Consider the following 27,945-nt stretch of genomic DNA (forward strand, 5'->3'; position numbering starts at 1 on the left):
GTGGGCCCAATAGATGTCGATTAGTTCCGCAGTAAACAGCCCACACATGGCAGGCCAACAGAAGGTGTGAAGGCATATCTCACAGGATCAGAGGATTTAGAGACATAAGCGTAAAAAACAATAGCATCCTGAAACTTGTGTAAGAGTGTGCTGAACAAACAACTGAACACTACTGAAGACCCCAGAAGAGATCCACCTGCATCCAGAGCTGAGGAACTAAGCAAGAGAATGTGTTTGGGAGAGAACGTGAGGAACAGGACAAAGAGAGAAGATGAAAACAGCAGTGGAGAGAAGCAAGATGGAGCCCAACCGGTAAACTCACCTGAGGAAAGCCACGAACAGAACAGAATAGAATAGAGTAGAAGGGATGAGCAGGGAAACAGCCGACAAGGATGGCATAGGAAACCATGAGCTGGGACCACTGACCTGAAAGGGAAAAGGGGGCGGGGGTGGGTGGGGGGGGGGGGGCAGCATCAACTAGAAGACCATCGACAGGGCTAGTGTGAAAGGCACTGCCGGTTAAATGGATACCACAATGAGCTGTGTGGAAGGGCAGCTGAGCCATAAACTTGACAACCATAGTCCAGATGGGGCAGAACTAATGCCTGGTAAAGATGGAGAAGAATCCAATGATCTGCACTCCAAAAGTTATGGGAAAGGAAGTGAAGAACATCGAATTTACGAAACCACCCTCAATCTTCAGAAGGTGAATATGGAGCAACCAAGTAAGCTTTTTGTCAAAAAAAAGACTCAAGAAATGGAACTGGGGGTCCACGACCATGTGTTGGATGTCAAGGTAGAGCTCCAGATCAGGATGGACCATAGTATGGTGACAGGAATGCAACACCCACAATTTATGGGAGGAGAATTGAAAACCATGCAAGAGTGTCCACATGGAAGTGCGTCAGATGACACTCTGAAGTTGTTGCTCCACAGAGGTCACTGAGTGGGAACTAGCCGAGGTACAGAAATCACCCACATAGAGAGCAGGCGTGACCAATGGTCCAATGGAGCCCACGAGCCAAATAATAGCAATGGGAGAAAGGACACTTTATATGGAGCCCTGTGGAATGCCATTCTGTTGAGTCTGCAGAGAGCTGAGAACGTTTCTATCTTCAACTTGGCATGACAAGTGAAACAGGAACTGGTGAATAAAAATTTGGAGGGGGCTCTGAAAACCCCACTGATGAAGTGTAAGTAAAATGTGATTGTGCCATGCCATGTCATAGGCCTCACGAAGATTGAAGAAAACTGCAACAAGATGGTGGCACTGAGTTAAGACTGCTGAACCATGGTTCCCAACTGAAGCAGATGACTGATTACACACATCCCTCCTGAAAGTCACACTGGTAAGATGACAAAACATCCCAAGATTAGAGAGCCTAACTGAGCCGACAAGTCACCAGCCATTCAAATAACTTGCAAGGGGCATTGGTCAGATTGATCAGCAGGTAACTATAGAGGACAATGTATCCTTACTGGGCTTAAGGACAGGAACCACAATACTGTCCCTTCATAGAGAGGGGGAAATGGCTTGCAGCTAAAAGCAGTTAAACACCTGGAGAAGTTACTGGTTATAGATGGAATCAGGGCAAGGGGCTGAAACGTGGGAAAAGGAGTGGGCCTGAAGAAGTTCCCAGTCAGGAAAAAGTTCATTGTAGGACTCCGTCTGATAAGGGGTTGAACGTAAGTGGGAAGCTTCAACCCACCGTTTTCGGAGGAGGAAGGCAGCTGAATAGGAGTCTGGTGCCGAAGCTGTCATGAAGTGGGTTGAAAGGTGTTCTGTAAGAACCAATGCATCCATATACAGGTCCCCCCTAAGGGCAAGGCCCAAGATAGAAGACTGCTGTTGGAAACTCTGGAGGATAAGGAGCATAGCCCACACCTGTGACAAAGGGATAGAAGAACCTATCGAGGAAACAAAGAATTCCCAACACACCTGCTTGCTCTGTTTGATTAAGTAATGGGCTTCAGCCTGAAGATATTCAAAGGTAATAAGACCAGTGGAGGATGGATGGGGGACAGCAACACCAGCAGTGCAAATAATTGTTTCAGACATGTCATGGATGACTTCAACAATACCACCTGATAAAGAGGAAGTAAACATAACCTGTGAAGTATGCAAAGGCCAATCAGCACTATGGAAGGCCCATTGGGATGCAGGAAGGGAACAAGGCAAACCATGGGCAGTGGTCACTACTGCAGAAGTCATCATGTCGTAACTAGTGTAATGAAGGGAGATGGCAAGAGGAAGGGAACACAAGATCTATGGCAGAGAAAGTGCCATGAACAGCACTGAAATTGCAAGGGGAACCATCATTAAGAAGCCCTATGAAGAGATTATGACTAGATGAGAAAGCAATGCCCCAAAAGGGGTGATGGGCATTAAAATCCCAAGGAGGACAGGAGGGGGCAGATGCTGAAGGAGAGAAGTTAGGGCAGTAGGCATAGGTGGCCTATCAGGAGTAAAATAAGAGACTGCAACCTGTGACCACAGAGTCCAGCTAGACTCGGTTGGCAACTGCTTCCAATTTGATATAAATAGGGATCCACATACTAACAACATTCATCTACATCTACATATAGACCCTCTGCAAATAGAGAGAAGAAAAATGCCTCCGTATGAGCCCTAATTTCTCGTATCTAATTTTCATGGTCCTTACACACAATGTATGTTGGTAGCAGTACAATCATTCAGCAGTCTGCTTCGTATGCTGGTTCTCTAAATTTTCTCAATAGCATTTCTCGAAAAGAACGTTGCCTCCCCCCCCCCCCCCCCAGAGATTCCCATTTGAGTTCCCAAAGCATCTGTGTAACACTTATGTGTTGTTCGAGATTAGCTTTGGACTTCGTGCTGGGCGAGAGATTCACGATAAATGTAAGGTAGGTAAGGGGACAACGCCGTGAGTATTCTTTATAAAATCGAACTGGGATTCCATCTGGACCTGGTGATTTATTTGCTTTCAAATCTTTCAGTTGATTCACTATGCTAAGTATACTTATTACTATGTTGTCAATACAGGAGTCTGTCCGATGGTCATATGACAGAATGTTTGTATGATTCTCCTGTGTGAACGATATCTTGAATGTGAAATTTAAAGCTATCTAGCAGCCTACCTCTGAATTGCTTCGATGTCTTCCTTCAATGCGACCTGGTATGGATTCCAAACACTGAAGCAGTACTTGAAAATAGGTCACACTAGCATGCTATATGTGGTCTCCTTTACAGGTGAACCACTCTTTCCTAAAATTCTCCCAATAAAGAGAAGTCGACCATTCACCTTCCCTACTACAGTTCTCACATACTTGTCCCATCTCATATTGCTCTGCAATGTTACGCCCAGATATTTAAACGACATGACTGTGTATACAGCAGGAGACTAGTAGTACTATACCTGAACATTACAGGTTCGATCTTCCTACTCATACGCATCAACTTATATTTTTTCACATTTAGGGCTAGCTGCCATTCATCACACCAACTGGAAATTTTGTCTAAGTCATCTTGTATCTTCCTACAGTCATTCAACTTCAACACCTTACCATACACCATGGCATCATCAGCAAACAACCACGTATAATTGCCCACCCTGTCCATCAAATCATGTACATATAAACAGAAAACCAGCAGTCCTATCACATTTCCCTGGGGCACTCCTGACGACACCCTTGTCTCTGATGAACACTCGCCATCAAGGACAACACACTGGGTTCTATCATTTAAGAAGTTTTCGAGCCACTCACACATCTGTGAAATTATTCCATATGCTCGTACCTTCATTAACAGCCTACAATGGGTCACCATGTCAAAGGATTTCCAGAAATCCATAAATATGGAATCTACCTGTTGCTCTTCTTCAATAGTTCCCAGGAAAAAGGGAGCAAGCTGTGTTTCACATGAGTGATGTTTTCTAAAACCATGCTGCTTTGTGGACATAAGCTTCTCAGTCTCAAGAAAGTTTATTATATTCAAGCTGAGAATATGTTCAAGGATTCTCCAGCAAACAGAAGTTCAGAATATTGGTCTGCAATGTTGTGGGCCTGTTCTTTTACTCTTCTTAAACACTGTAGTCACTGGCATTTTTTTCCGGTCACTTGGGACTTTGTGCTGGGCGAGAGATTCACGATAAATGTAAAGTATGTAAGGGTTCAATGCCGTAGAGTACTCTTTCTAAAATTGGGCAGGGATTCCATCTGGACCTGGTGAGTTATTTGCTTTCAAATATTTCAGTTGTTTCTCTATGCCAAGTATGCTTATTACTATGTCATCAATATGGGAGTCTGTCCGATGGTCGTATGACAGTAGGTTTGTATGATTCTCCTGTGTGAACGATATCTTGAATGTGAAATTTAAAACTTTGGCTTTTGTTTTGTTACCTTCAACTGCTACACCAGACTGGTCAATAAGAGACTGAATGGAAGCCTTAGATCCGCTTAGTGATTTTACATACAACCAGAATTTTCTCAGGTTCGCTGTCAGATCTTTTGGTAAGGTGTGATGGTGCTGTATGCTTTGTGAATAGATCTTTTCACAGACGCACAGATCTCTACTAACCTTCAGTTTTGAACCGAGAGTGCAACAGCCTCTGCTTCCTCTACTGAATTTGGTTATTAAACCATGGTGGATCTTTCCCATCCTTTATTCACTTACTTGGCACATAACTCTCCAGACCATGATTTACAATCTGCTTAAACTCTGCCCACAATTCCTCTACATCCATCTTACTGGAACTAAGTGATGCCATTTCACTGTCTAAGTGAGATGTTAATAACTGATTATCTGCTCTATCTAGCAGAAACACTCTCCTAGCCTTCTTGACTGATTTTCATAATCATAGTTTCTATAATGACATCAGGATCGCTAATCCCCATTTCTATACTGACATTGTCGATAAGGTGTGGCCTATCTGTAGCTACAAGGTCTAAGATATTTCCACTGCATGTGGGCTGCTGAAGTAGCTGCTCAAGACAAATTTCAGAAAGAGTGTTCAAAAGTATCTCACATGACTGTCTGTCCATTTCCCCACAATGAATCCATAGAAATCCCAGTATATACTCTGCAGATTAAAGTTGCCTCCAACTAGTTTTGCATGATCTGGGTATTGAGATACTATTGAGCCTAGACTTTCTTTGAATGACCCTACAGCTGCCACAGCGGAATGGGTGGCTGGTAAAAATATCGAACAATTAATGGGGTTTCATCTACACCTGTTATACATGACCAGCTAACTTCATAGTTGCACTCAAGTTCGAACTGAATAGAGAGAATATTTTAGTCAACTGCAATGAACAATCCCCCTCCTATAGCCTCTAATCTGTCTTTCCGATATATGTTCCATTACTCACTAAATATCTCGCAGCTCTTGGTCTCAAGAATAATCTGAGTGCGAGAACTTCCCTGGAGGGCAGTATATTCGGGAACTTCATTATGAATACTTCAACAGTTTACTGATAAAATTGTGACAGTTGAAGTGTCTTTATTCTAAATGCCATTTGATTTCCCTTGCTGCATATTGATAAGTGAGTGTTCATCAGAACACCTTAAGGTACCATCTAGCGTAAAGAACCGTCATGTGCACTCCACAAATACTCTGCTACCTGAGTAGCTGCTTCCCTTGATTAGTGCACCCCTGACCTATCAAGCAAAATCCTACAAATCCCCACATGATAACACAGGTCTAGAAATCTGTGACCAAGACCATCACAGAGTTGATGTAGCCTGTGGTTGAGACCTTTGACTGGGCTCCAAACCAAAACACCCCCATCAACTGTGAGAACGATGCTGCAAATTGTGGGCTCCCTTGCACCTGCGAATGAGGTCAGCAGTCTTCACGAACTCCGCCAGCATGCAGTGAGGATTACCTCAGAACTCAGGCGACATGCATCACTGGTGCTGAGGTGAGCCACAACCTGCAGATGACTTCACCCTGCACGCTTGATAGCCACAGGCAAGACCGCCTCCACATCTCAGATGAGGCCCCAGGCAGACATACTGAGTGCACATTGGCTTTTTTTCCAGCCTTGAATGCTGCCTGCCTAAGGGTCTCCATAACGTGCCTAACATTGCAACTCCCAATAATTAGTAAATATCCCCCCCCCCCTCCCCCATGTATCTGCTGAAGGAGCTGCCACCAGTCCTCTCACATGATGAATGGGTGAGGTCAGGTGGCCAGTATACATATTGGCCCTCCACATCGAGCAATGCGAACTCATTACCGCCTTCCACTCATCCTGCTGTAATGGCAGACCCACCACGTTGGGTGAACTAGGAGGCGCCTCAGAAGCACAGCCGCAAAACAAGCGACACCTGAGGTGTCCCATGTGACGAGCCAGATTCTCCACCACTGCTGCAGGCTGAGGCAGCAACCTGAAGGTGACTTACCACTGCAGCTAGCTGCTCCTGCGTCCACACACAGCATGCAAAACATCCTAGCCAACCTAGCATGATTAACTGAAGAAGTAAACTATAAAAGCAGACAATCCTAGATATGCAACTTGCTACCCTCCTAATGTGTCACCATTTGATGCTGATGTGTTAATGAGCTGCATAGCTGGTTGTTTAGTGAGTAATTATTGTACTACGAAGTGAATGAATTTACACTTACAAGAACGTGAGATTAAACCTCTTAAACAAAGAAACACACATGAAATTTAATAAATATACTAAAAAGAAATCGCAGAAGAAAGATAAACACTTAACTTGCAGCTCTGTAGACACATACCAGCTGAGAGCTGGAGCCTGATTGACTGATTTATAAACAGATGGTTGGTTTCAAGTCAAAACAAAAGAGCAACTAGTGCACTACAGACTGAATAAATTTACAATTATAAACACACGAGATTAAATCTCTTAAACAGAGAAACATGGATGAAATTTAATAAATATACTTTGAGGAAAACACACAAAAAGATAAACATTTAACTTGCTGATCTGTAGTTATATTTCAGCCAAGAGCTGGAGCCTGACAGCCATCCAGACCAATGTGCAGACACCACCAGAAACCCTCAAAGGGCCTACCAGTTGCAACAAAAGACATATAACCCACCAGGGGTCAGTAAGTGAGCATCAGTAAAATGAGATTCCTAGAGAATGACACAAGCTGTGAAGTAAATGGAAATAAGGGATTAAAACTCCAGAAGGTGATGGTAGTTACAATTCCATTGAACAAGCATGGAACGGGGATCCAGACAAGAGGCAAACAGGTCACCATCCCTCACCAACAACAACAGGGTGACATCCGCAAACAAGTGGTCTGACTCAGGTTGCGAGAAGGGAATTTGCATATCTGGGGGCACAGTGGGGTCTTTGTCCTGGGACTCATGTTGTTCTCCTCTTTTGTCAAGGAGGGCAGGGTCTGAAAAGAAAGAGAAAGAGAAAGAGAAAGAGAAAGAGAGAGAGAGAGAGAGAGAGAGAGAGAGAGAGAGAGAGAGAGAGCAGGCTTCAGTGAGATTTGGAACTGAGAGAGAGCAGAGAGAGCGGGCAGCCTTGAGGCACAAGGACTGTGAGACCACAGCCAACTTGTGGCAGTAGGCCTCTGGCTAGGAAGACGCTGTGGGGAGGGGGAGGGGGAGGGGGAGGGGGAGGGGGAAGGGGAGGGGAGGGAATGGGGGTGGGGGTGGGAAGAGGGATACCAGGAGGGGGTCTGTCACCAGCAGGCGCCAAAGGAGGAGGACACTACTCTGGCCAGGTAGTGGGGTGGCAATCAGAGGAAAGGGCACAGAAGCCACAAGGGAAGGGGAGAAAAGAGGGAGATGGGATTGGGGCTAAGGAGGAGGAAATAGGGGAAAGGATGTAACAGAGGCAGAGTTAGATGTCATAAACAGAGGATGAGGATGGTCATATTTCTGACGAGCCTCAGCATAGGATAAATGATCAAGGGACTTATACTCCTCTATCTTCTTTTCCCTCTTATTAATTGGGCAAACCAGCAAATGTGGTGAGTGATGATCAAGACAAGTAACACACATGAGTGGCAGAACACAGTGGCTCCCCTCAATTAGTGGATTCCACATTCACTGCACAGAGGGTCTGCTGTACAGCGCGAAAATGTGCCTGAAATGCAAACACTGAAAACACCTCATGGGTGGCAGGATGTATAGCTTCAAGTCACACTGATAACACATAATCTTGACCTTCTCTGGGATGGTATCCCCCTCAGATGCCAGAATAAAGGTTCCGGTATAAATGTAATTGGCCTTTTAGCCATTCTGAACACACTGAACAAAATGAATGGCCTGCCATTCCAGATTGGCCCAGAGTTCCTCATTAGTCTGAAGGATGAAGTCCCTATTAAAAAATGACTCCCTGAACCATATTCAATGACTCATGAGGAATATTGGACACCGGAACATCACCAAGATGGCCACAGGCACAAACGACTGCGAATTGGGTGGCAGAACAACTTATGATGAACAGCGAATCTGACTGCATTTTACTCAGAGTGTCCACTTTGCCAAACTTGTCTTCCATAGTTTCCATGAAAAATAACAGCTTGGTGATGGTGAAAGTGTGTCTGTCAGTCCCAGTGCAGACCACATAGTGGGGGAAGAGTTCCACCTCAAGCCAGCGAGCCTGGCCCTCCTAGGGTGTAGCCAGGGAAGGGAAGGCCGCAGGGTTATAAGACGCAGTGTTAAAAGATCAATTGCCAACAGCACAGATGGTCATACCAGGATGCGCAGCTTAAAGCTTAATACATTTCATATGCAAAGTGTCCACCCTGATATCACCCACTCCAATAAGGGGTTCTCCCTGTGGGTGCCACACAGCCACAGCAAGAGGTGTCTTTCCCCAGTTGGCTAACATTAAGGACAGGAAATTTAGTAGGAGAAATCAAACCCCAAAAGGGGACCAAAAATGACAAAAAGGGAAATGCAAAAAAAAAAAAAAAAAAAAGAAAAGTAAGAGGAACAATACCAGAAACCAGGAGGATATCGGCCTGATGTAAGCAAGGATACTGAGAGAGGGGAAGGAGGAGCCAGAAGTGACGGAGTGAGGACAGACGGAGGGGTATGGGGAAGGGAATGTAGCCAAGGAAGCAAGAAATGGCTGTCATAGCTCAGGGGCCTGCGTGTGCCATGCACGAACTCACAAACGAGCCGAGCTATGTGCCGTCCCCCCCTCCCCAGGGTTTTAAGCACAAGCTTATGAAGTGAAATGTAATAAACATATAAATATAAATACAGTATGGAGAGTTCTGGCAGAATGTAAATAATTTGGAATAAAGGAAACATCTCATTAAATAAAGAATGGCTATTCAATCACATGTACATTTCTAGACAAATTTTAAACATTTCTGATTAGGTTGCAGGCAGAATAGTTGTACAAAATGGTCATAATTTTCATTGACTTCAATATACATATAAGAGCTGATGACACATTTGCCATTTCTCTGAAGGACTTGTTATCTATAAATATATGGCCTCACTAAATTTTAATGAATATGCTAGACTAACACGACATACTGTGCCGTGTACAGATAATATTGTGAGCAGTATCAATTAAATGTGTTACAAAAAAGTTCATTTTTATATCTGACCATTCAGCCCTTTTTTTTCAACTGCCAAATTTAGGTAAGACCCATAAAGTGAAAAGAATCAGGTACTTAAGTCTGCAAAATGCTAATATATTTTTCTCAAAAACTGAATCAAACTTTCTTTTCATCCAGCAAAAGTGACAAATACAGTTAAAAAAAAAAAAAACCTCATGGGTAACTGAAGGCATCATGATCTCCTGCATTAGAATGAGGAAACTGCAGATGAATGAAAAGAACAGCCATGATGCGGAGTTTCTCATATATGGAAACAAATACATGGGAATATCTGACATAGTAGTTAAATGGACAAAACAAATAGTAAACCAGTATTTTCATCTCTGGGGAACCCTTGTCCTAACGTAAATCCCAATGCAATGAAACACAGATATAGAGGATTTAAATTTCTCACATATCATGTCATGAAAATCCTTAAAAAATCATAAATCTGTTGGGTGGGATGAAATTTAAACACAAATAATAAAAGGAGGATTTCATAGTGACAAAATAGTTCACATGCAAATGGGTGGAGGTCAGTGTCCAATGGGCATAATATTTTGGCAAGTGATCACATTGCCATCGTCTGGCATCAGTTATGCTGATGAACTGATTGCCAGGGAGCTGGCTCAGGGCTTGTATTTCCTCCTCCTCCTCCTCCTCCTCCTCCTCCTCCTCCTTCCCCCTCCCTCCCTCTGACCTGACATTCTGCATGTGATCAATGCCCCATCCAACATCTCCTCCCACCACCAAGTTGTCTGGTCTGAGGTTTACACCAGGGACATGTGCTGGCAGTGTCTCTGATGTTGCTCTCTCTCTCTCTCTCTCTCTCTCTCTCTGAAGTCAATTCACCATGGAATATCCCCATTCTCTTCTTAATCTGACTCAGTGCAGTTTCCCAGGTCTCACTGAGAATGTAGCTAGTATCACGACTGATCAGCAGTTCTGTTACTCAAATCTTGATGGGTTCTTTAATGACACATTCCCAAAAGTATGGTTGTAATCCATTTTGTGCAATTTGGATAGGCAATGTTTGGCAGCTTCTGACTTGTTAGGCTGCTGCAGTCTGGGATGCCACTAGCGTTCTTGGCAATGATCTTAGATAGTATGCACTGTTCGACCTACCTAAGTCAAGCCACATTGGCAGGAGGATCTGACAGACCCTAGATTTACGCAGTACATAGTCATTCTTGATGCTACCAAGCTGTGCCTGTGTTTCATTTGGTGGAGGGAAGACAGCCTACACTTGACGTATCTATAGAGTTCATCCTGCCTTTCTAGATAATGTGACACAAATGGAACAAATGCAAAGGAAGCATTTTCCTGAGGTTCCTCTTCAGTTTCTGCCAGTTCGACAGTCAGTATACGACATAAAGCTCTCCAAGTTTGCCACTTTCATAGCTGTTTTTCCACAACACCATTCTTAGATGTTCAAGCTCCTGGTCGAGGCTCTCTCTGTCAGAGTGGCTGCGAACCCTATGTGCCAACATTTTGAACATGCATTCACCTGCACAGGGTGGTGGTAACTATCTGCATGTAAGTAGAGATCTGTGTGCATCTTCTTATGGCACATGCAATGGCCCAGTGTTCCATTCATTCTTCTTTTTACCAGAACATCCAGTAGGAGGATCGCTCCATCCACTTCGACTTCCATGGTAAAATTGATGTTCTGGTGTATAGAATTGAGAGATAAATGGCTATTATTCAGCTTGTCTCTTCCAGGAGTCCATATGACAACAGTGTCATCGACATACCAGAAGAAACAGGTACATTTCCACTGATTTGATTCCAGGCTTTCCTCCCCAAAATGTTCCGTATACATGTTGGCGACAGCTGGGGAAAGAGAACTGTCCATGGCTACTCCTTCTGTCTGCCTGTAGCAACCATGGTAGAAAAGAAAGTATGACAATGCAAAGACATGCCTGAAAAGGTTCGTTGTGTCATATCAAATTTCTGACCAATAACTTCCAAAGATCTTTGTACAGGCAATGATGAAAAGAGAGACAATATCAGAGTGCACAAGAATGTCAGACTCAAGAATCATAAAGTGTTGAGGTGCCCGACAAAATCCACGGAGTTGCAAATATGACGTGGATATTTTCAGACTTAAGGGCTAAGCATATCCTTCAGGTATTTAGTGAACACTGTGGTCTGTGGGAGATCTACTTCTGAAAACGTTGTTGTTGTTGTTGTGGTCTTCAGTCCTGAGACTGGTTTGATGCAGCTCTCCATGCTACTCTATCCTGTGCAAGCTTTTTCATCTCCCAGTACCTACTGCAACCTACATCTTTCTGAATCTGCTTAGTGTATTCATCTCTTGGTCTCCCTCTACGATTTTTACCCTCCATACTGCCCTCCAATACTAAATTGGTGATCCCTTGATGCCTCAGAACATGTCCTACCAACCGATCCCTTCTTCTGGTCAAGTTGTGCCACAAACTTCTCTTCTCCCCAATCCTATTCAATACTTCCTCATTAGTTATGTGAACTACCCATCTAATCTTCAGCATTCTTCTGTAGCACCACATTTCGAAAGCTTCTATTCTCTTCTTGTCCAAACTATTTATCGTCCATGTTTCACTTCCATACAAATACTTTCAGAAATGACTTCCTGACACTTAAATCAATACTAGATGTTAACAAATTTCTCTTCTTCAGAAACGCTTTCCTTGCCATTGGCAGCGTACATTTTATATCCTCTCTACTTCGACCATCCTCAGTTATTTTGCTCCCCAAATAGCAAAACTCCTTTACTACTGTGCCTCATTTCCTAATCTAATTCCCTCAGCATCACCTGACTTAGACTACATTCCATTATCTTGTTTTGCTTTTGTTGATGTTCATCTTATATCCTCCTTTCAAGACACTGTCCATTCCATTCAACTGCTCTTCCAAGTCCTTTGCTGTCTCTGACAGAATTACAATGTCATCGGCGAACCTCAAAGTTTTTATTTCTTCTCCATGAATTTTAATACCTACTCCGAATTTTTCTTTTGTTTCCTTTACTGCTTGCTCAATATACAGATTGAACAACATCGGGGAGAGGCTACAACCCTGTCTTACTCCCTCCCCAACCACTGCTTCCCTTTCATGTCCCTCGACTCTTATAACTGCCATCTGGTTTCTGTACAAATTGTAATAGCCTTTCCCTCCCTGTATTTTACCCCTGCCACCTTTAGAATTTGAAAGAGAGTATTCCAGTCAACATTGTCAAAAGCTTTCTCTAAGTCTACAAATGCTAGAAACGTAGGTTTGCCTTTCCTTAATCTTTCTTCTAAGATAAGTCGTAAGGTCAGTATTGCCTCACGTGTTCCAGTGTTTCTATGGAATCCAAACTGATCTTCCCCCGAGGTTGGCTTCTACTAGTTTTTCCATTCGTCTGTAAAGAATTCGTGTTAGTATTTTGCAGCTGTGACTTATTAAACTGATAGTTCGGTAATTTTCACATCTGTCAACACCTGCTTTCTTTGGGATTGGAATTATTATATTCTTCTTGAAGTCTGAGGGTATTTCGCCTGTTTCATACATCTTGCTCACCAGATGGTAGAGTTTTGTCAGGACTGGCTCTCCCAAGGCCGTCAGTAGTTCCAATGGAATGTTGTCTACTCCAGGGGCCTTGTTTCGACTCAGGTCTTTCAGTGCTCTGTCAAACTCTTCACGCAGTATCATATCTCCCATTTCATCTTCATCTACATCCTCTTCCATTTCCATAATATTGTCCTCAAGTACATCGCCCTTGTATAGACCCTCTATATACTCCTTCCACCTTTCTGCTTTCCCTTATTTGCTTAGAACTGGGTTTCCATCTGAGCTCTTGATATTCATACAGGTCGTTCTCTTATCTGCAAAAGTCTCTTTAATTTTCCTGTAGGCAGTATCTATCTTACCCCTAGTGAGATAGACCTCTACATCCTTACATTTGTCCTCTAGCCATCCCTGCTTAGCCGTTTTGCACTTCCTGTCGATCTCATTTTTGAGACGTTTGTATTCCTTTTTGCCTGCTACATTTACTGCATTTTTATATTTTCTCCTTTCATCAATTAAATTCAATATTTCTTCTGTTACCCAAGGATTTCTACTAGCCCTCGTCTTTTTACCTACTTGATCCTCTGCTGCCTTCGCTACTTCATCCCTCAAAGCTACCCATTCTTCTTCTACTGTATTTCTTTCCCCCATTCCTGTCAATTGTTCCCTTATGCTCTCCCTGAAACTCTGTACAACCTCTGGTTCTTTCAGTTTATCCAGGTCCCATCTCCTTAAATTCCCACCTTTTTGCAGTTTCTTCAGTTTTAATCTACAGGTCATAACCAATAGATTGTGGTCAGAGTCCACATCTGCCCCTGGAAATGTCTTACAATTTAAAACCTGGTTCCTAAATCTCTGTCTTACCATTATATAATCTATCTGATACCTTTTAGTATCTCCAGGGTTCTTCCATGTATACAACCTTCTTTCATGATTCTTAAACCAAGTGTTAGTTATGATTATGTTGTGCTCTGTGTAAAATTCTACCAGGCGGCTTCCTCTTTAATTTCTTAGCCCCAATCCATATTCACCTACTATGTTTCCTTCTCTCCCTTTTCCTACACTCGAATTCCAGTCACCCATGACTATTAAATTTTCGTCTCCCTTCCCAATCTGAATAATTTCTTTTATTTCATCATACATTTCTTCAATTTCTTCGTCATCTGCAGAGCCAGTTGGCATATAAACTTGTACTACTGTAGTAGGTGTGGGCTTCGTATCTATCTTGGCCAAAATAATGCGTTCACTATGCTGTTTGTAGTATCTTACCCGCATTCCTATTTTCCTATTCATTATTAAACCTACTCCTGCATTACCCCTATTTGATTTTGTGTTTATAACCCTGTAGTCACCTGGCCAGAAGTCTTGTTCCTCCTGCCACCGAACTTCACTAATTCCCACTGTATCTAACTTCAACCTATCCATTTCCCTTTTTAAATTTTCTAACCTACCTGCCCGATTAAGGGATCTGACATTCCATGCTCCGATCCGTAGAACGCCAGTTTTCTTTCTCCTGATAACGACATCCTCTTGAGTAGTCCCCGCCCGGAGATCCGAATGGGGGACTATTTTACCTCCGGAATATTTTACCCAAGAGGATGCCATCATCATTTAATCATACAGTAAAGCTGCATGCCCTCGGGAAAAATTATGGCTGTAGTTTCCCCTTGCTTTCAGCCATTCGCAATACCAGCACAGCAAGGCCATTTTGGCTATTGTTACAAGGCCAGATCAGTCAATCATCCAGACTGTTTCCCTTGCAACTACTGAAAAGGCTGCTGCCCCTCTTCAGGAACCACACGTTTGTCTGGCCTCTCAACAGATACCCCTCCGTTGTGGTTTCACCTACGGTACGGCTATCTGTATCGCTGAGGCACGCAAGCCTCCCCACCAACGGCAAGGTCCATGGTTCATGGGGGGGTGGAAAACGTTGGGGAATGGAGAAACAGATCTCCTATGCCTTGTCTCTCCAGTCATCTACCACCTCCTGCAGTCCCATGCTCTGCTCAGAAAGGAGCACTCCTCTCATGACTCAGTACCACCCCAGAACTGGAGCAACTGAATCACATTCTCCACCAGGTTTAGACTACCTCTTGTCATGCCCCCCAAACGAGAAATCTCTTACCCACTATTCTTCTCATCCCTCCGATAATGGTATTCTGTCACCCATTGAATCTAAAAAATATCCTTGTCCATCCCTGCTCCAGGATATGGAGGCCAACAGGAACGGGAAACAACTCTTGGATTTCTGTGCCAGTATGGGCTTAGTAATCACAAACCCCTTTTTTAAACATAAGAACATTCACCGGTATACTTGGGAAGGCAGGGGAGCCAGATCTGTCATTGACTATATAATAACAGATCAGGAATTCAGGAAGGCTGTGAGGGCACACGTGTATTCAGGGGATTCTTTGATGACACTGATCAATATTTAATCTGCAGTGAAATTGGGATTGTGAGGCCGAAAGTGCAGGAGGTCAGGTCGATATGTAGGAGGATAAGAGTGGAGAAACTTCAGGATAAGGAACTCAGACACAAGTACATAACAGTGATCTCAGAAAGGTACCAGTTAGTTGAATGTAGTCAATTACAGTAATTGGAAAAGGAATGGACAAGGTACAGGGACGCAGTACTAGAAGTAGCTAATGAATGTCTTGGAACAGTAGTGTGTAAAAGTAGGATGAAGCAAACAGCTTGGTGGAATGACACAGTCAAGGCAGCCTGTAAAAGGAAAAAGAAGGCGTATCAAAAATGGCTACATACCAGAACTCAGGTAGACAGAGAAAGTTATGTTGAAGAAAGAAACAAAGCCAAACAGATAATTGCAGCATCCAAGAAAAAATCTTGGGAAGACTTTGGAAACAGGTTGGAGACTATGGGACAAGCTGCTGGAAAACCATTCTGGAGTGTAATTAGCAGTCTTCGAAAGGGAGGTAAGAAGGAAATAACAAGTATTTTGGACAGGTCAGGAAAACTGCCGGTGAATCCTGTGGATGCCTTGGGCAGATGGAGGGAATATTTTGAAAAGTTGCTCAATGTAGGTGAAAATACGATCAGTAATGTTTCAGATTTCGAGGTAGAATGGGATAGGAATGATGATGGAAATAGGATCACATTTGAGGAAATGGAGCAAATCGTCAATAGGTTGCAGTGCAATAAAGCAGCTGGGGTGGATGAAATTAAGTCGGAACTCATCATATACAGTGGAATGTCAGGTCTTAAATGGCTACAAAAGATAATTGAATTGGCCTGGGAGTCGGGACAGGTTCCATCAGACTGGACAAAAGCAGTAATCACACCAATCTTTAAACATGGAAACAGAAAAGATTGTAACAACTACAGAGGTATCTCTTTAATCAGCGTTGTGGGTAAAATCTTCTCAAGTGTTGTTGAAAGGAAAGTGCGAGTATTAGTTGAGGACCAATTGGATGAAAATCAGTGTGGGTTTAGGCCTCTTAGAGGTTGTCAGGACCAGATCTTTAGCTTACGGCAAATAATGGAGAAGTGTTATGAGTGGAACAGGGAATTGTACCTATGCTTTACAGATCTAGAAAAGGCATATGACCGGGTTCCTAGGAGGAAGTTATTGTCTGTTCTATGAGATTATGGAATAAGAGGCAAACTTTTGCAAGCAATTAAAGGTCTTTACATGGATAGTCAGGCAGCAGTTAGAGTTGATGGTAAATTGAGTTGATGGTTCAGAGTAGTTTCAGGGGTAAGACAAGGCTGCAACCTGTCTCCACTGTTGTTCATATTATTTATGGATCATATGTTGAAAACTATAGACTGGCTGGGTGAGATTAAGATATGTGAACACAAAATAAGCAGTCTCGCATATGCGGATGACTTAGTTGTGATGGCAGATTCGATTGAAAGTTTGCAAAGTAATATTTCAGAGCTAGATCAGAAATGTAAGGACTATGGTATGAAGATTATCATCTCCAAAACGAAAGTAATGTCAGTGGGAAAGAAATATAAACGGATTGAGTGCCAAATAGGAGGAACAAAGTTAGAACAGGTGGACAGTTTCAAGTACTTGGATGCATATTCTCACAGGATGGCAACATAGTGAAAGAACTGGAAGCGAGGTGTAGCAAAGCTAATGCAGTGAGAGCTCAGCTATGATCTATTCTCTTCTGCAAGAAGGAAGTCAGTACCAAGACTAAGTTATCTGTGCACCGTTCAATCTTTCGGCCAACTTTGTTGTATGGGAGCAAAAACTGGGTGGATTCAGGTTACCTTATCAACAAGGTTGAGGTTACGGATATGAAAGTAGCTAGGATGATTGCAGGTACTAATAGATGGGTACAATGGCGGGAGGGTGTCCACAATGAGGAAATCAAAGAAAAACTGGGAATGAACTCTATAGATGTAGCAGTCAGGGCGAACAGGCTTAGATGGTGGGGTCATGTTACACGCATGGGAGAAGCAAGGTTACCCACGAGACTCATGGGTTCAGCAGTAGAGGGTAGGAGGAGTCGGGGCAGACCAAGGAGAAGGTACCTGGATTCGGTTAAGAATGATTTTGAAGTAACAGGTGTAACATCAGAAGAGGCACCAATGTTAGCACTGAATAGGGGATCATGGAGGAATTTTATAAGGGGGCTATGCTCCAGACTGAACGCTGAAAGGCATAATCAGTCTTAAATGATGATGATGATGATGATGATGATGATGATCCCTGCTCTACCCCTGCTCCCAACCCCTAGCTTCATGGCTCTTAGCCCTTCCACAGACCCAGATGCAAGACCTGTCTCACACACCCTACCACTACCACTTACTCAAGTCCTGTCATAAGCATCTCCTACCCATCAAAGGCAGGGCTACCTGTGAAAGCAGCTATATGATCTACAAAGTAAGCTTCAGCCACTGTGTTTCTTTCTACGTGGACACAACAACTAATAAGCTGTCTCTCCACATGAATGGCCACAGCCAAAGCAGCAGCTGGATCACCCAGCTGCAGAACATTCTGCCCAACACTGTGTGCTTCACTTCAATGATTGCTTTGCAGTCTGCGCCATCTGGATTCTTCCTATCAACGCCAGCTTTTTGGAACCGCGCAGATGGGAATTCTCCCTATAGCGTTTACTTTATTCTTGTAACCCTCAAGGCCTCAACCTTCACAAGTCTTTGTCCTCCACATCCTTCCCAGTTTTCGCTCCAGCACTACACATGCTTTCTATTCCAGCAATATACACCTACTAGTCTTTTCCCCTTCCCACATCTCTCCTCTCCCTTTCCCCTCCCCCAGCACAGCCTCCCAACTCTGTGCCTAGCAGCTCTTTGCTGTGACCACCATGCCTGCGCTTGGTGCGACAGCTGTGCCCCATGCTGCCTCCTTACAGCCGCCACTCAACCCAGATTGCTGCTCATGTCAGATGCAAGCACACTAGGGCCCATAGACAGTAGCAGTGTATACGTGTGTGTGTGTGTGTGTGTGTGTGTGTGTGTGCGGGGAGGGGGGGTGGGCGTGGGCGTGGGGATGGGGGGGGGGGGGGGGAGGAACTTAAATTGTCTGATTTTGCCACAAAGTATAAACAGAGATGAAATGGTAAATGACAAACAAAATAAAGAAAAAGGCATATTCAACATATACTCGAGCCATAAACGGGCTGACAGATAAGTAAGATTTCTCCAAACATTATTAACTAGGTTGGATAGAGAGAGGAAGTGCTAGAGAGAATAGAGAGAGAGAGAGAGAGAGAGAGAGAGAGAGAGAGAGGAAAAGAAAAGGAAAGGAATGTGTTGGTTGCTAACTAGATATGTCATTCACTATTGCGGAGTCATGGGAGATAGGGAAGGTACAAATATAGCAGACACACTACAAATAAAAGATATGATTCTAGTAACACATAAAAGGATGCTCCATGAACAAATGCTTTAAGTAGGGTCATGATGTACAAATAATCACAATAGTAGGGAATACAGGAAAAGGGGAAGGAGGACTACCATCATCAGAGACATATTATAACATGTCAAAGATGATATACAGAAAGGCAATTTCTAATTATGATCTGGATGATAGGCAAGGAGGATCAACGCAATTTGATCTCTCTAAGCTGTTGCTTCCTTCATCAACACTCTCACAACATTTTATGGAATATAATAAACAAATAGAACTTACAACAATACAAAATGAAGACTGAAACTGCGATAAAAGGGAAGGCTGAGACTGTGTAATGGCATAAATGGGCAGACATGTGAGAGATCCAAAAAATCACTAATCTCTAAATCCATACATACAGGGTGTTTCAAAATGAACATACCGGTTTTAAGGCATTGTAGCATTTATTACGTTCTACTTACAATTGTAAATAATACGCCAAATGAAAGAGCAACTCAAACAGTTTTGTTTGTATACCTGTGCACAATGGGAAGAGTATGGAATGACAAAGAGCGACTGAAAAACGAGTTGAATGAGTGTGAGTTTTTCACACTTAGCCCCAAGAAATATACCTGCGGAAAGTTTATGGGCCTTTCTTTTTTGGTGAATCAACTGTAACTGATGTTTCTTATCTTGATGTGCTACAGCTATGGCCCATGCCTCAATGGGAAGAAGATGAACAACACATTTTTATTTGGGAGTAACATGGTGTGCTGCCTCACTGGCTTAACGCAGTACGTGACTGGTTAAACGACGTTGTATCCGACCAGTGGATTGGGCGCTAGGGGCTGGTTGACACAGCATTTTATGCATGACCTCCATGTTCACACACTGTCTGACGTGATCATGTGTATGTGCCTCCAATACCAGCTGTTCTATCCGACTTTAGAAACAGTGTTATTGCAACAGTTACTCCTGACACATTCATCAAGGTTTCGGAACAGCTCGCCTATCGACTCAATGTGTGATTGGTGTTCACACTGAATAATTGTAAGAAAAACTGTTTGTGCTTCTCTTTCATTTGGTGTATTATTTGTAATTGTAAGGAGAATGTAATATGTGCTACAAAGCCTTAAAAGCCATATATTCATATTGAAACACCCTGTATTATAAAAACTGATGTACTTATGTTTCACATCTCCTAAAACACTGGACTGACTTCAAGCAAAATTGGTAAACACATGACTTACTGCCTGGAAATAATTGCTGCGTGGGTAAGAACTACCTACCTTGAGAATGAAAGCACTTACTAACTTGCAACAAACGTTTGACATAATTTCAAACATTCATGACACTTTTTCTCACTGAAAACTCCCACAAAGTGGGGAAAGAAAAAAAGTTTATCGCAGTACTTGTTCTTCATCTAGAATTATCTCCCACCCTTCCCTCTGTTACAAAAGAGAAAGTTCCTCAATACCTCATGTGTCCTGTAAATCAATGCCTTCTTTTAGTTGAGCTGTGGTATGTCACCAATTTGACTGAGAATCAGCCACTCAGACTACACATATATATTTCAGTATTCTACTGTAGCAGATTGTCTTTTTGTCTAAACAGTTTATCATTCTCTTCTTGCTTCAACTGTTCATTGTTCATATTTCACTTCCATTTATTGCTGCACTCTCGCCACATACCTTCAAAAAAGATTCTTTAACATAAATTCTTAGTTGAAGTTAGCACATTTCTCTTTGGCAGAAACACTTTTCTTGCTATTGCCACAATGCATTTAGTACCCTCTCTACCTCCACCATCATGCACTATTTTGCTGCTCAAATAGCAAAACTCTTCTACTATTTCAGAACAAAATCCAGTCATCAGCTCGAAATATACAGGGTGTACATAAAGTCCGGGAATACTTTCAATTATTTATTGCACAAGAACCAAACATTGTACAGATATCATACATATGTTATTTTGAAGAGAAACCCTGAAAGTTTTTTTTTTCATGTATACCACCACAGCATAGTTTGGTAATTTGCCGATAGTCAGGACTAGTCACAAACATGGTGAGTTCGGTGTGGAGTTCAACAAAAACAAGTGTGCCACAGCTGTTGAATGGAAGTTTAGAACCAAGTACAGTAAAAAGCCACCAACAAGGAAGGCCTTTTACCACCGGCACAACAAATTCGTTATCATGGGTTGCCTGTGCCCAGCAAAGAGAAGCAGACGTCTTGGTGTGAGTGAAATGAATGTGGAGTGTGTATGAGAGACATTCATAAACAGTCCAAAGAAATCAGTGCATTGTGCATCCCATGTACTAAAAATTGCTCCAATGACAATGCGGAAAGTCCTGCGACAGAAGCTGTCTATGAAACCATTCAAATTGGAGTACCTGAACACGGAGCTGCCGCATTGATGGATAGGCCGTCCTACAAAAGGGGACAGCTGTTTCATGAAATGGCCTCCCCTATCACCAGATCTCAGCCCGTATGACTTTTTTCTGTGAGGACACATTAAAGATCTGGTGTATGTACTGTCTCTACACGCGATGTAGCAGAGCCCTGGGAGAGAATACAGGAAGCGACTGCCATACTCGACCATGTCATGCTGAAATGAGTACGGCAAGAATTCGATTACCCTATTGACGTGTACTGGGTCACTTGTGTTTCGCATATCGAATGTTTGTAAAAAAAAACTTTCAGAGTTTCACTTCAAAATGCAATATGTATGACATCCGTACAATGTTTAGTTCTTGTCCAATAAATAATTGAAAGTGTTCCTGGACTTCATGTACACCCTGTATTTTCAACTGATGACTAAATTTTATTCTGGAATATACGGTGTTCATTTTAATTGAAGACATTGAAATATCTCAAAAACTACACATTAGATCAAAAAAAGTTATAATCCCAACTTGTTGCTCTTGGAGAGGGACATCCAATGATACCACACTCAACCCCCCACTCCACCCCGTTGGTGCATGGTGCGGGTAACTTTGAAATCTTCCATGGGAACCCTCATTTTTTATTTTAAATTATGGTTCTATGGCAAAATCTACATATGTCTTGTCTGAAGCATTTTCTTTGTTTCTCCATGGATGGCACTGTAATCAGAGGAGCAGAAATGGGTACACAACAGTAATTCACGACATGCTACTTAATGGGCCTTGAATATCCAGTGGCATGTGGGACCCAACCTCCATGCTGCAAGGGTAGAACAGGCCAGTATTTTGTAACTTCTGATTGGGAACCCCATTCACAACATTGTATTTCTCTGACAGGTCGAACAGGGCACTACTCAATACACCACTGTGGCTGTGGCTCGAGGCGAATGCTAATCTACTTTTTCAATTAGAGTAGATGTTCAAACGTAGTGCAACCAACACACAGAGTAATCTGCTTATGAAATGATAATATACAGGACAGAAGCATATCTGCAGGAATGTCAGCACAGGCATTTATGATACAGCTGACCATGTCTTCATGGCCTGCCGACACTTGCTGGAAATCATTATCTTTTAAATATTCCCACAGAAATAAATCCGATGATGTCAAATCCGGCGAACTAGTGGGCCAATTAATTGAGCCACCTCCTTTGATCCACAAACCAGTGTAAACATGGTCTAATACTCCCTTTGTTCCAATTGTGTAATGCGATGGGCAACTGTCATGCTGAAACCACATACGTTATAGCATGTGCGGGACAACATCCTGCAGTAGTATTGGCAGCTCCTGTTCCAAAACCATTCAATATTTGCATCCATTTAACATTACATCAAAATAATATGGACCAATGAGTTTGTACTCCATGATGCCACACCATACGTTAACCGAACAAGGATGCTGTTGGTCAACTTTCCATAATCCGTGGGTATTGTTTACACTCTAGCAATTCATGTTGTGCTGGTTAACACTACTATGGTTTGTGAATGTAGACTCATCAGGAAATAATACCTCAGCAAAGAATGTGGGGGTCATTTGCATTTGTTAACATGCCCTTCATGGAAATCAGCACCATGAAGTTCTTGATGCAATGACACATGATATGGACCATACTTATGACAATGCAGTATTGTAACAATACTACCTAAAGACATACCAGAAGGGTGATGTAATTGTTGAACGCTTATTTGAGGGTTGTGGTGCATTACCGCTAGTACAGCTATTTCATTAGCTTCTCCTGTAACACATTTGCTTTGTTTCCTTTGGCCTGTGTGTACGCTGCCATCAGACATGAAGGCATTCACAACCTAGTAAAAAAATGAATGAGAATGAGCTTTCTCTGGAAAACACTAAGTATGCAAGGCAACAGGAGCCTCAACACTTTTCCTACGTTCTCCGTAAATCAGGATCATTTCACTTTTCCAACCACTTGCACATCTGTTCTCCAAATGATAGGTAGATGTGCAGGCAACACACACTGCACAAATATTGTAATGTTTAGAGCTGCTGTCTGTTCCACATCTTCATGATAAGTGAGTTCTGATCGCCTACTATGATACGTTGTAGTTCGCACATAGCCACGGTGGTACGTTAAGTAGTCCCCTGTTCGATAAGTCATAGGAATACAATGTTGCAAATGGGGTTTCCAATTGAAAGTTATGAAATACTGGCCTTTCCTAACCTTGCAGCATGGAGGTGGGGTCCCTCATGCCACTGGATATTCAAGGGCCATCGAGTAGCATGTCATAAATTATTATTATGTAAGCCTTTCTATTCCTCCAATTACAGTGCCATCTGTAGCAAAACGAAGAAAATGCTTCAGACAAAACACGTGTAGACTTTGCTGCAGAATCGTAATCTGCAATAAAAAATGGGGGTTCCCATTGAAGTTTTCAAAGTTGCCCCCCCCCCCCCTCCTACCAACCGCGAAAGGGGTGGGGTGGTGGTCGAGTGTGGTATTGTTGCATGTCACCCTCCAAGACAAACAAATTGGAATTAAAACTTTTTTTGATGCGATGTGTAGTTTTTGGGATATTTCAATGTCTTCAGTTAAAATATATACAACAGTTGCTGAAAATTGCAGCTATGAATAAAATACTCTTCTTCTACATTTAGCCTCTGAATTCGTAATCTAACTTCCACAGCATCACATAATTTCATTCAGCTACGTTCCACTACCTGTATTTTCTTTTGTTTGAAACTCATCTTATAATCTCATTTCAAGGCATTATCCATTTCATCCAACTGATCTTCCAGGTACATTGCCATCCCTGGCAAAATTATAATGTCATCAGCAAACCTAAAAGTTTTATTTCTTCTCCCTGGACTTTAATTCCCGTTCCAAATTACTCCTAGGTTTCCTTTACTGCACATTCAATGTACAAACTGAATAAAATTAGGGACAGGCTGTAACTCTGTCTTAATACGTCTCCAGCCCCTGCCTCTCTTTCATGCCTTCAAAACTTACGACTGCAGTCTGCTTTCTGCACAAGTAGTAAATGCACACAGAATTTTACATATGCCGCCTTCAAAATTCCAAAGAATGTACTCCATCAACATTGTCACTCCATGACATAGCAACTTTACATCTCATCCGGAGATTGTTTAGAAACCATACCTAATTGTGCAATCAGGAAAATGGGCACTTATCTGAATGTTTCACTTAAATGAACATTACACTACCTGAACACCCATCTGAATAGTGACAATTATGTACAGCATATTTCATTTACTCCTAGAATTTTGGATTACTTCCTAATTAAAATTTACAGACATATGATTATATGATTTATGCACAGTTGATTTAAAGACATCAGCTACATGGGAAAAATCCCACACAACACAAACATACTAGTTCTGTAAACACCATCTTTTCTTTTATCTGATAATACAGATAATATAGTATTACTTTACATCTGTACCTATTTTGTAATTACATCTAGATATTCATATTTGAATGAGCTTACAGGTGAAAAAAAAACATACCGTCAAGTGTAATGCCATCTAGTCCTTCAAGACAGATTTCGTCGATTAGGCATGTTACTAAATCATCTCCCATTTTGGCACTACTTCAAAATACTGCGATCACAGGTGTACCATTGTATCCTAAAAAATATATATGAACAAATATTATTAAAACACAAGATTTCTTTATGATGCATAATTAAAGACAATTTTTCACAAGATCACCACACATTAAGACAAAAATGTTTGCACCTGGAAAACATTTTCAAACTTAAAGAGTGGGCTTCAGACTGGGAGGCATTTCAAAACTGTGAAATTCTGACTGAAATTATAATTATGTCATATCATAAAAATATTTTCCCTTATCACTGATTTAACTTCATTTGGAAGTAGTCGTCGAAGTGTAAACGATATATACCTTAAAAGCGCAATTCCACAACTAATTATGGGAAAAAGGTAATAGCTTGAAGAACTTTGTTGGTTTGTGTATTAAATATGGTCAGTACTATGTTACAGCAATTCTGAAAGATCTAAACAAAATCCAGAATGTTATACACTGTGTGATCAAAAGTATCCGAACACCTGGCTGAAAATGACTTACAAGTTCGTGGTGCCCCCCATTGGTAATGCTGGAACTGAATATGGTGTTGGCCCACCATTAGCCTTGATGACAGCTTCCACTCTTGCAGGCATACAGTCAATGAGGTGCTGGAAGGTTTCTTGGGGACTGGCAGCACTGAGGAGAGGTATCAATGTCCATCGGTTAGGCCTGGCACAAAGTCGGTGTCCCAAAACATCCCAGAGGTGTTCTACAGGATTCAGGTTAGGACTCTGTGCAGGCCAGTCCATTACAGACATGTTACTGCTGTGTAGCCACTCCACCACAGGCTGTGCATTTTGAACCGGTGCTCGATTGTGTTGAAAAACGCAGTCGCCATTCCCAAATTTCACTTCAACAGTGGGATGCAAGAAGGTGCTCAAAACATCAATATAGTCCTGTGATGTGATAGTGCCATGCTAAACAACAAGGGATGCTAGACTACTCCATGAAAAACAAGACCACATCATAGCACCACTGCTTCCGAATTTTACCGTTAGCACTACACACGTTGGCAGATGACGTTTACTGGGCAATCACCGTACCCACACCCTGCCATCGGATCACCACATTGTGCACCGTGATTCACCACTCCACACAATGTTTTTCCACTGTTCAATCATCCAATGATTATGCTCCTTACACCAAGCGAGGCATAATTTGGCATTTACTGACATGATGTATGGCTTATGAGCAGCAGCTCGACCATGAAATCCAAGTTTTCTGACCTCTCGCCTAACTGTCACAGTACTTGCAGTGGATCCTGATGCAGTTTGGAATACCTGTGTGATGGTCTGGATAGATGTCTGCCTATTACACATTAGGACCCTGTTTAACTGTCGGCAGTCTCTGTCAGTCAACAGATGAGGTTGGTCTGTACGCTTTTGTGCTGTACGTGTCCCTTCACATTTTCAATTCACTATCACGTTGGAAACAGTGAACCCAAGGATGTTCAGGAGTGCGGAAATCTCACATACAGACATATGACACAAGTGACACACAATCACCCGACCATGTTCGAAGTCCATGAGTTTCGCAGAGCACCTCATCCTGCTCTCTCACGACGTCTAATGACTACTGAGATCACTAGTATAGAGTACCTGGCAGTAGGTGGCAGCACAATGCACCTAATATGAAAAACGTATGTTTTTGGGAGTGTCTGGACACTTTTGATCACATAGTGTACGTAACATTGTGCTCTTTAAGCGTTTCGTGATAATAACAGTGAGAAGGGTAGTCTTCGATATGAGGATGGTGATGGAAATGGCAATCTAGCCACTGTAGTGTGGAGTAGTGGGCTTTCTAAATGCTAAGGGAGACAGAAGAAATTATACATTACCCTAGGCATTAAGTTGGTAAATCCGTACCTCAGCTAACGTTAAACTCTTCTATCAGTTCCAGTTGTCATTGACAGTCCTCAAAAGAGAAACTCTTATTATGGGTTTGCTAATAACAATTATTATCGTGAACACAAGAAGAAAATAAAATTTGGGTACAAAAGTCTTAAACTGAGGATTCATGTAAGGACAACATGCAAGAACCAAATACACCCTTATAGTATGTAACTATGCCACACAGACTACATTTCTCAAATGACCATTTGGCCTTCTTCCCAGAATAGCCTTGGCACCATTAGTGAGAAACATGGAGAACTGTTCCACCGGGGGATTTCTCAAATGCAAAAGCATTATCAAGGCATATTGAATACCACAATGTTGTCTGATTACTGCTAGTCCTTAAGAAGCAATTCTCCTGAGGCAGAGTTTTTTGCTGCTGTATTTCAAAGTCTTGTTGTGACAGCATCCCATATTGCCAGATATATATAATAAATAGGTTGCCGTAAGCATTTACATAAAATGTTACTACATGAAAACTGAGGTGAGTACAGAATTCTAAAATTAGATCTGATTTCAGTGGCAATTAAAATGGACTTATGGTATCAGAATGTAATCTGTTACAAATTACGAGTACAAACTTCTGAGACACACACTCATTCTTACACAACTACTGCATTGTGAACATACATCCCAGATACAGCGAGACACACAAAATAATTTACACCAAGATATGATTATAAAAAGTAATACTACCAGCAATCACAAAATATATGTTTACATATCTAAGTGCCTACAGAGAGGCAATCTGACCCAGCTTTCCTGTCCTCTTAAAGCATATTTACTTATTCTGTGGGTATATGTTTTTTAAGCTATTTTTTCATAGTATTATAATGACAAACCCTATATCATGAGATGATCTCTGGATGAATTAGTGAATGAATAAATAAATTCTATGCTAATGCCAATAGTAAATTTTAATTTTAGAGAAGAGGGGAGTAAGAATGGTAAATACTCTACAAAAATGCGGACTACATACAGAATGGTCAAAAACAGTCTGAAAAGCTTGCAGATGTGTTGCAATTGTCAAGAAAAAATCTGCTACTTTGCACTGTTTTCAAGTTGATTGGAGCTTAAGTTAGTCATCAGGTCATTGTGTGTGCACAGTCAAACACTTGCACACACTAAAATACAGTAATGCACAGACATCCTGGATCTAAGAGTTACCACTTGT

General features: G+C 42.1%; 1 protein-coding gene across 1 annotated transcript in view; it reads right to left on the minus strand.

Moving 5' to 3' along the window:
- LOC126457273 (general transcription factor 3C polypeptide 1) overlaps positions 1-27,945 on the minus strand; it is a 368,859-nt gene that overhangs the window by 333,284 nt on the left and 7,630 nt on the right. Inside the window, exon 2 of the mRNA XM_050093437.1 lies at positions 24,801-24,920. Coding sequence (XP_049949394.1) covers positions 24,801-24,873 — 73 coding nt within the window. The 5' untranslated portion in view covers positions 24,874-24,920. The remainder of the gene's footprint in view (positions 1-24,800; positions 24,921-27,945) is intronic.

Source organism: Schistocerca serialis, chromosome 2 (assembly GCF_023864345.2).
Source record: "Schistocerca serialis cubense isolate TAMUIC-IGC-003099 chromosome 2, iqSchSeri2.2, whole genome shotgun sequence".
NCBI lineage: Eukaryota > Metazoa > Arthropoda > Insecta > Orthoptera > Acrididae > Schistocerca > Schistocerca serialis.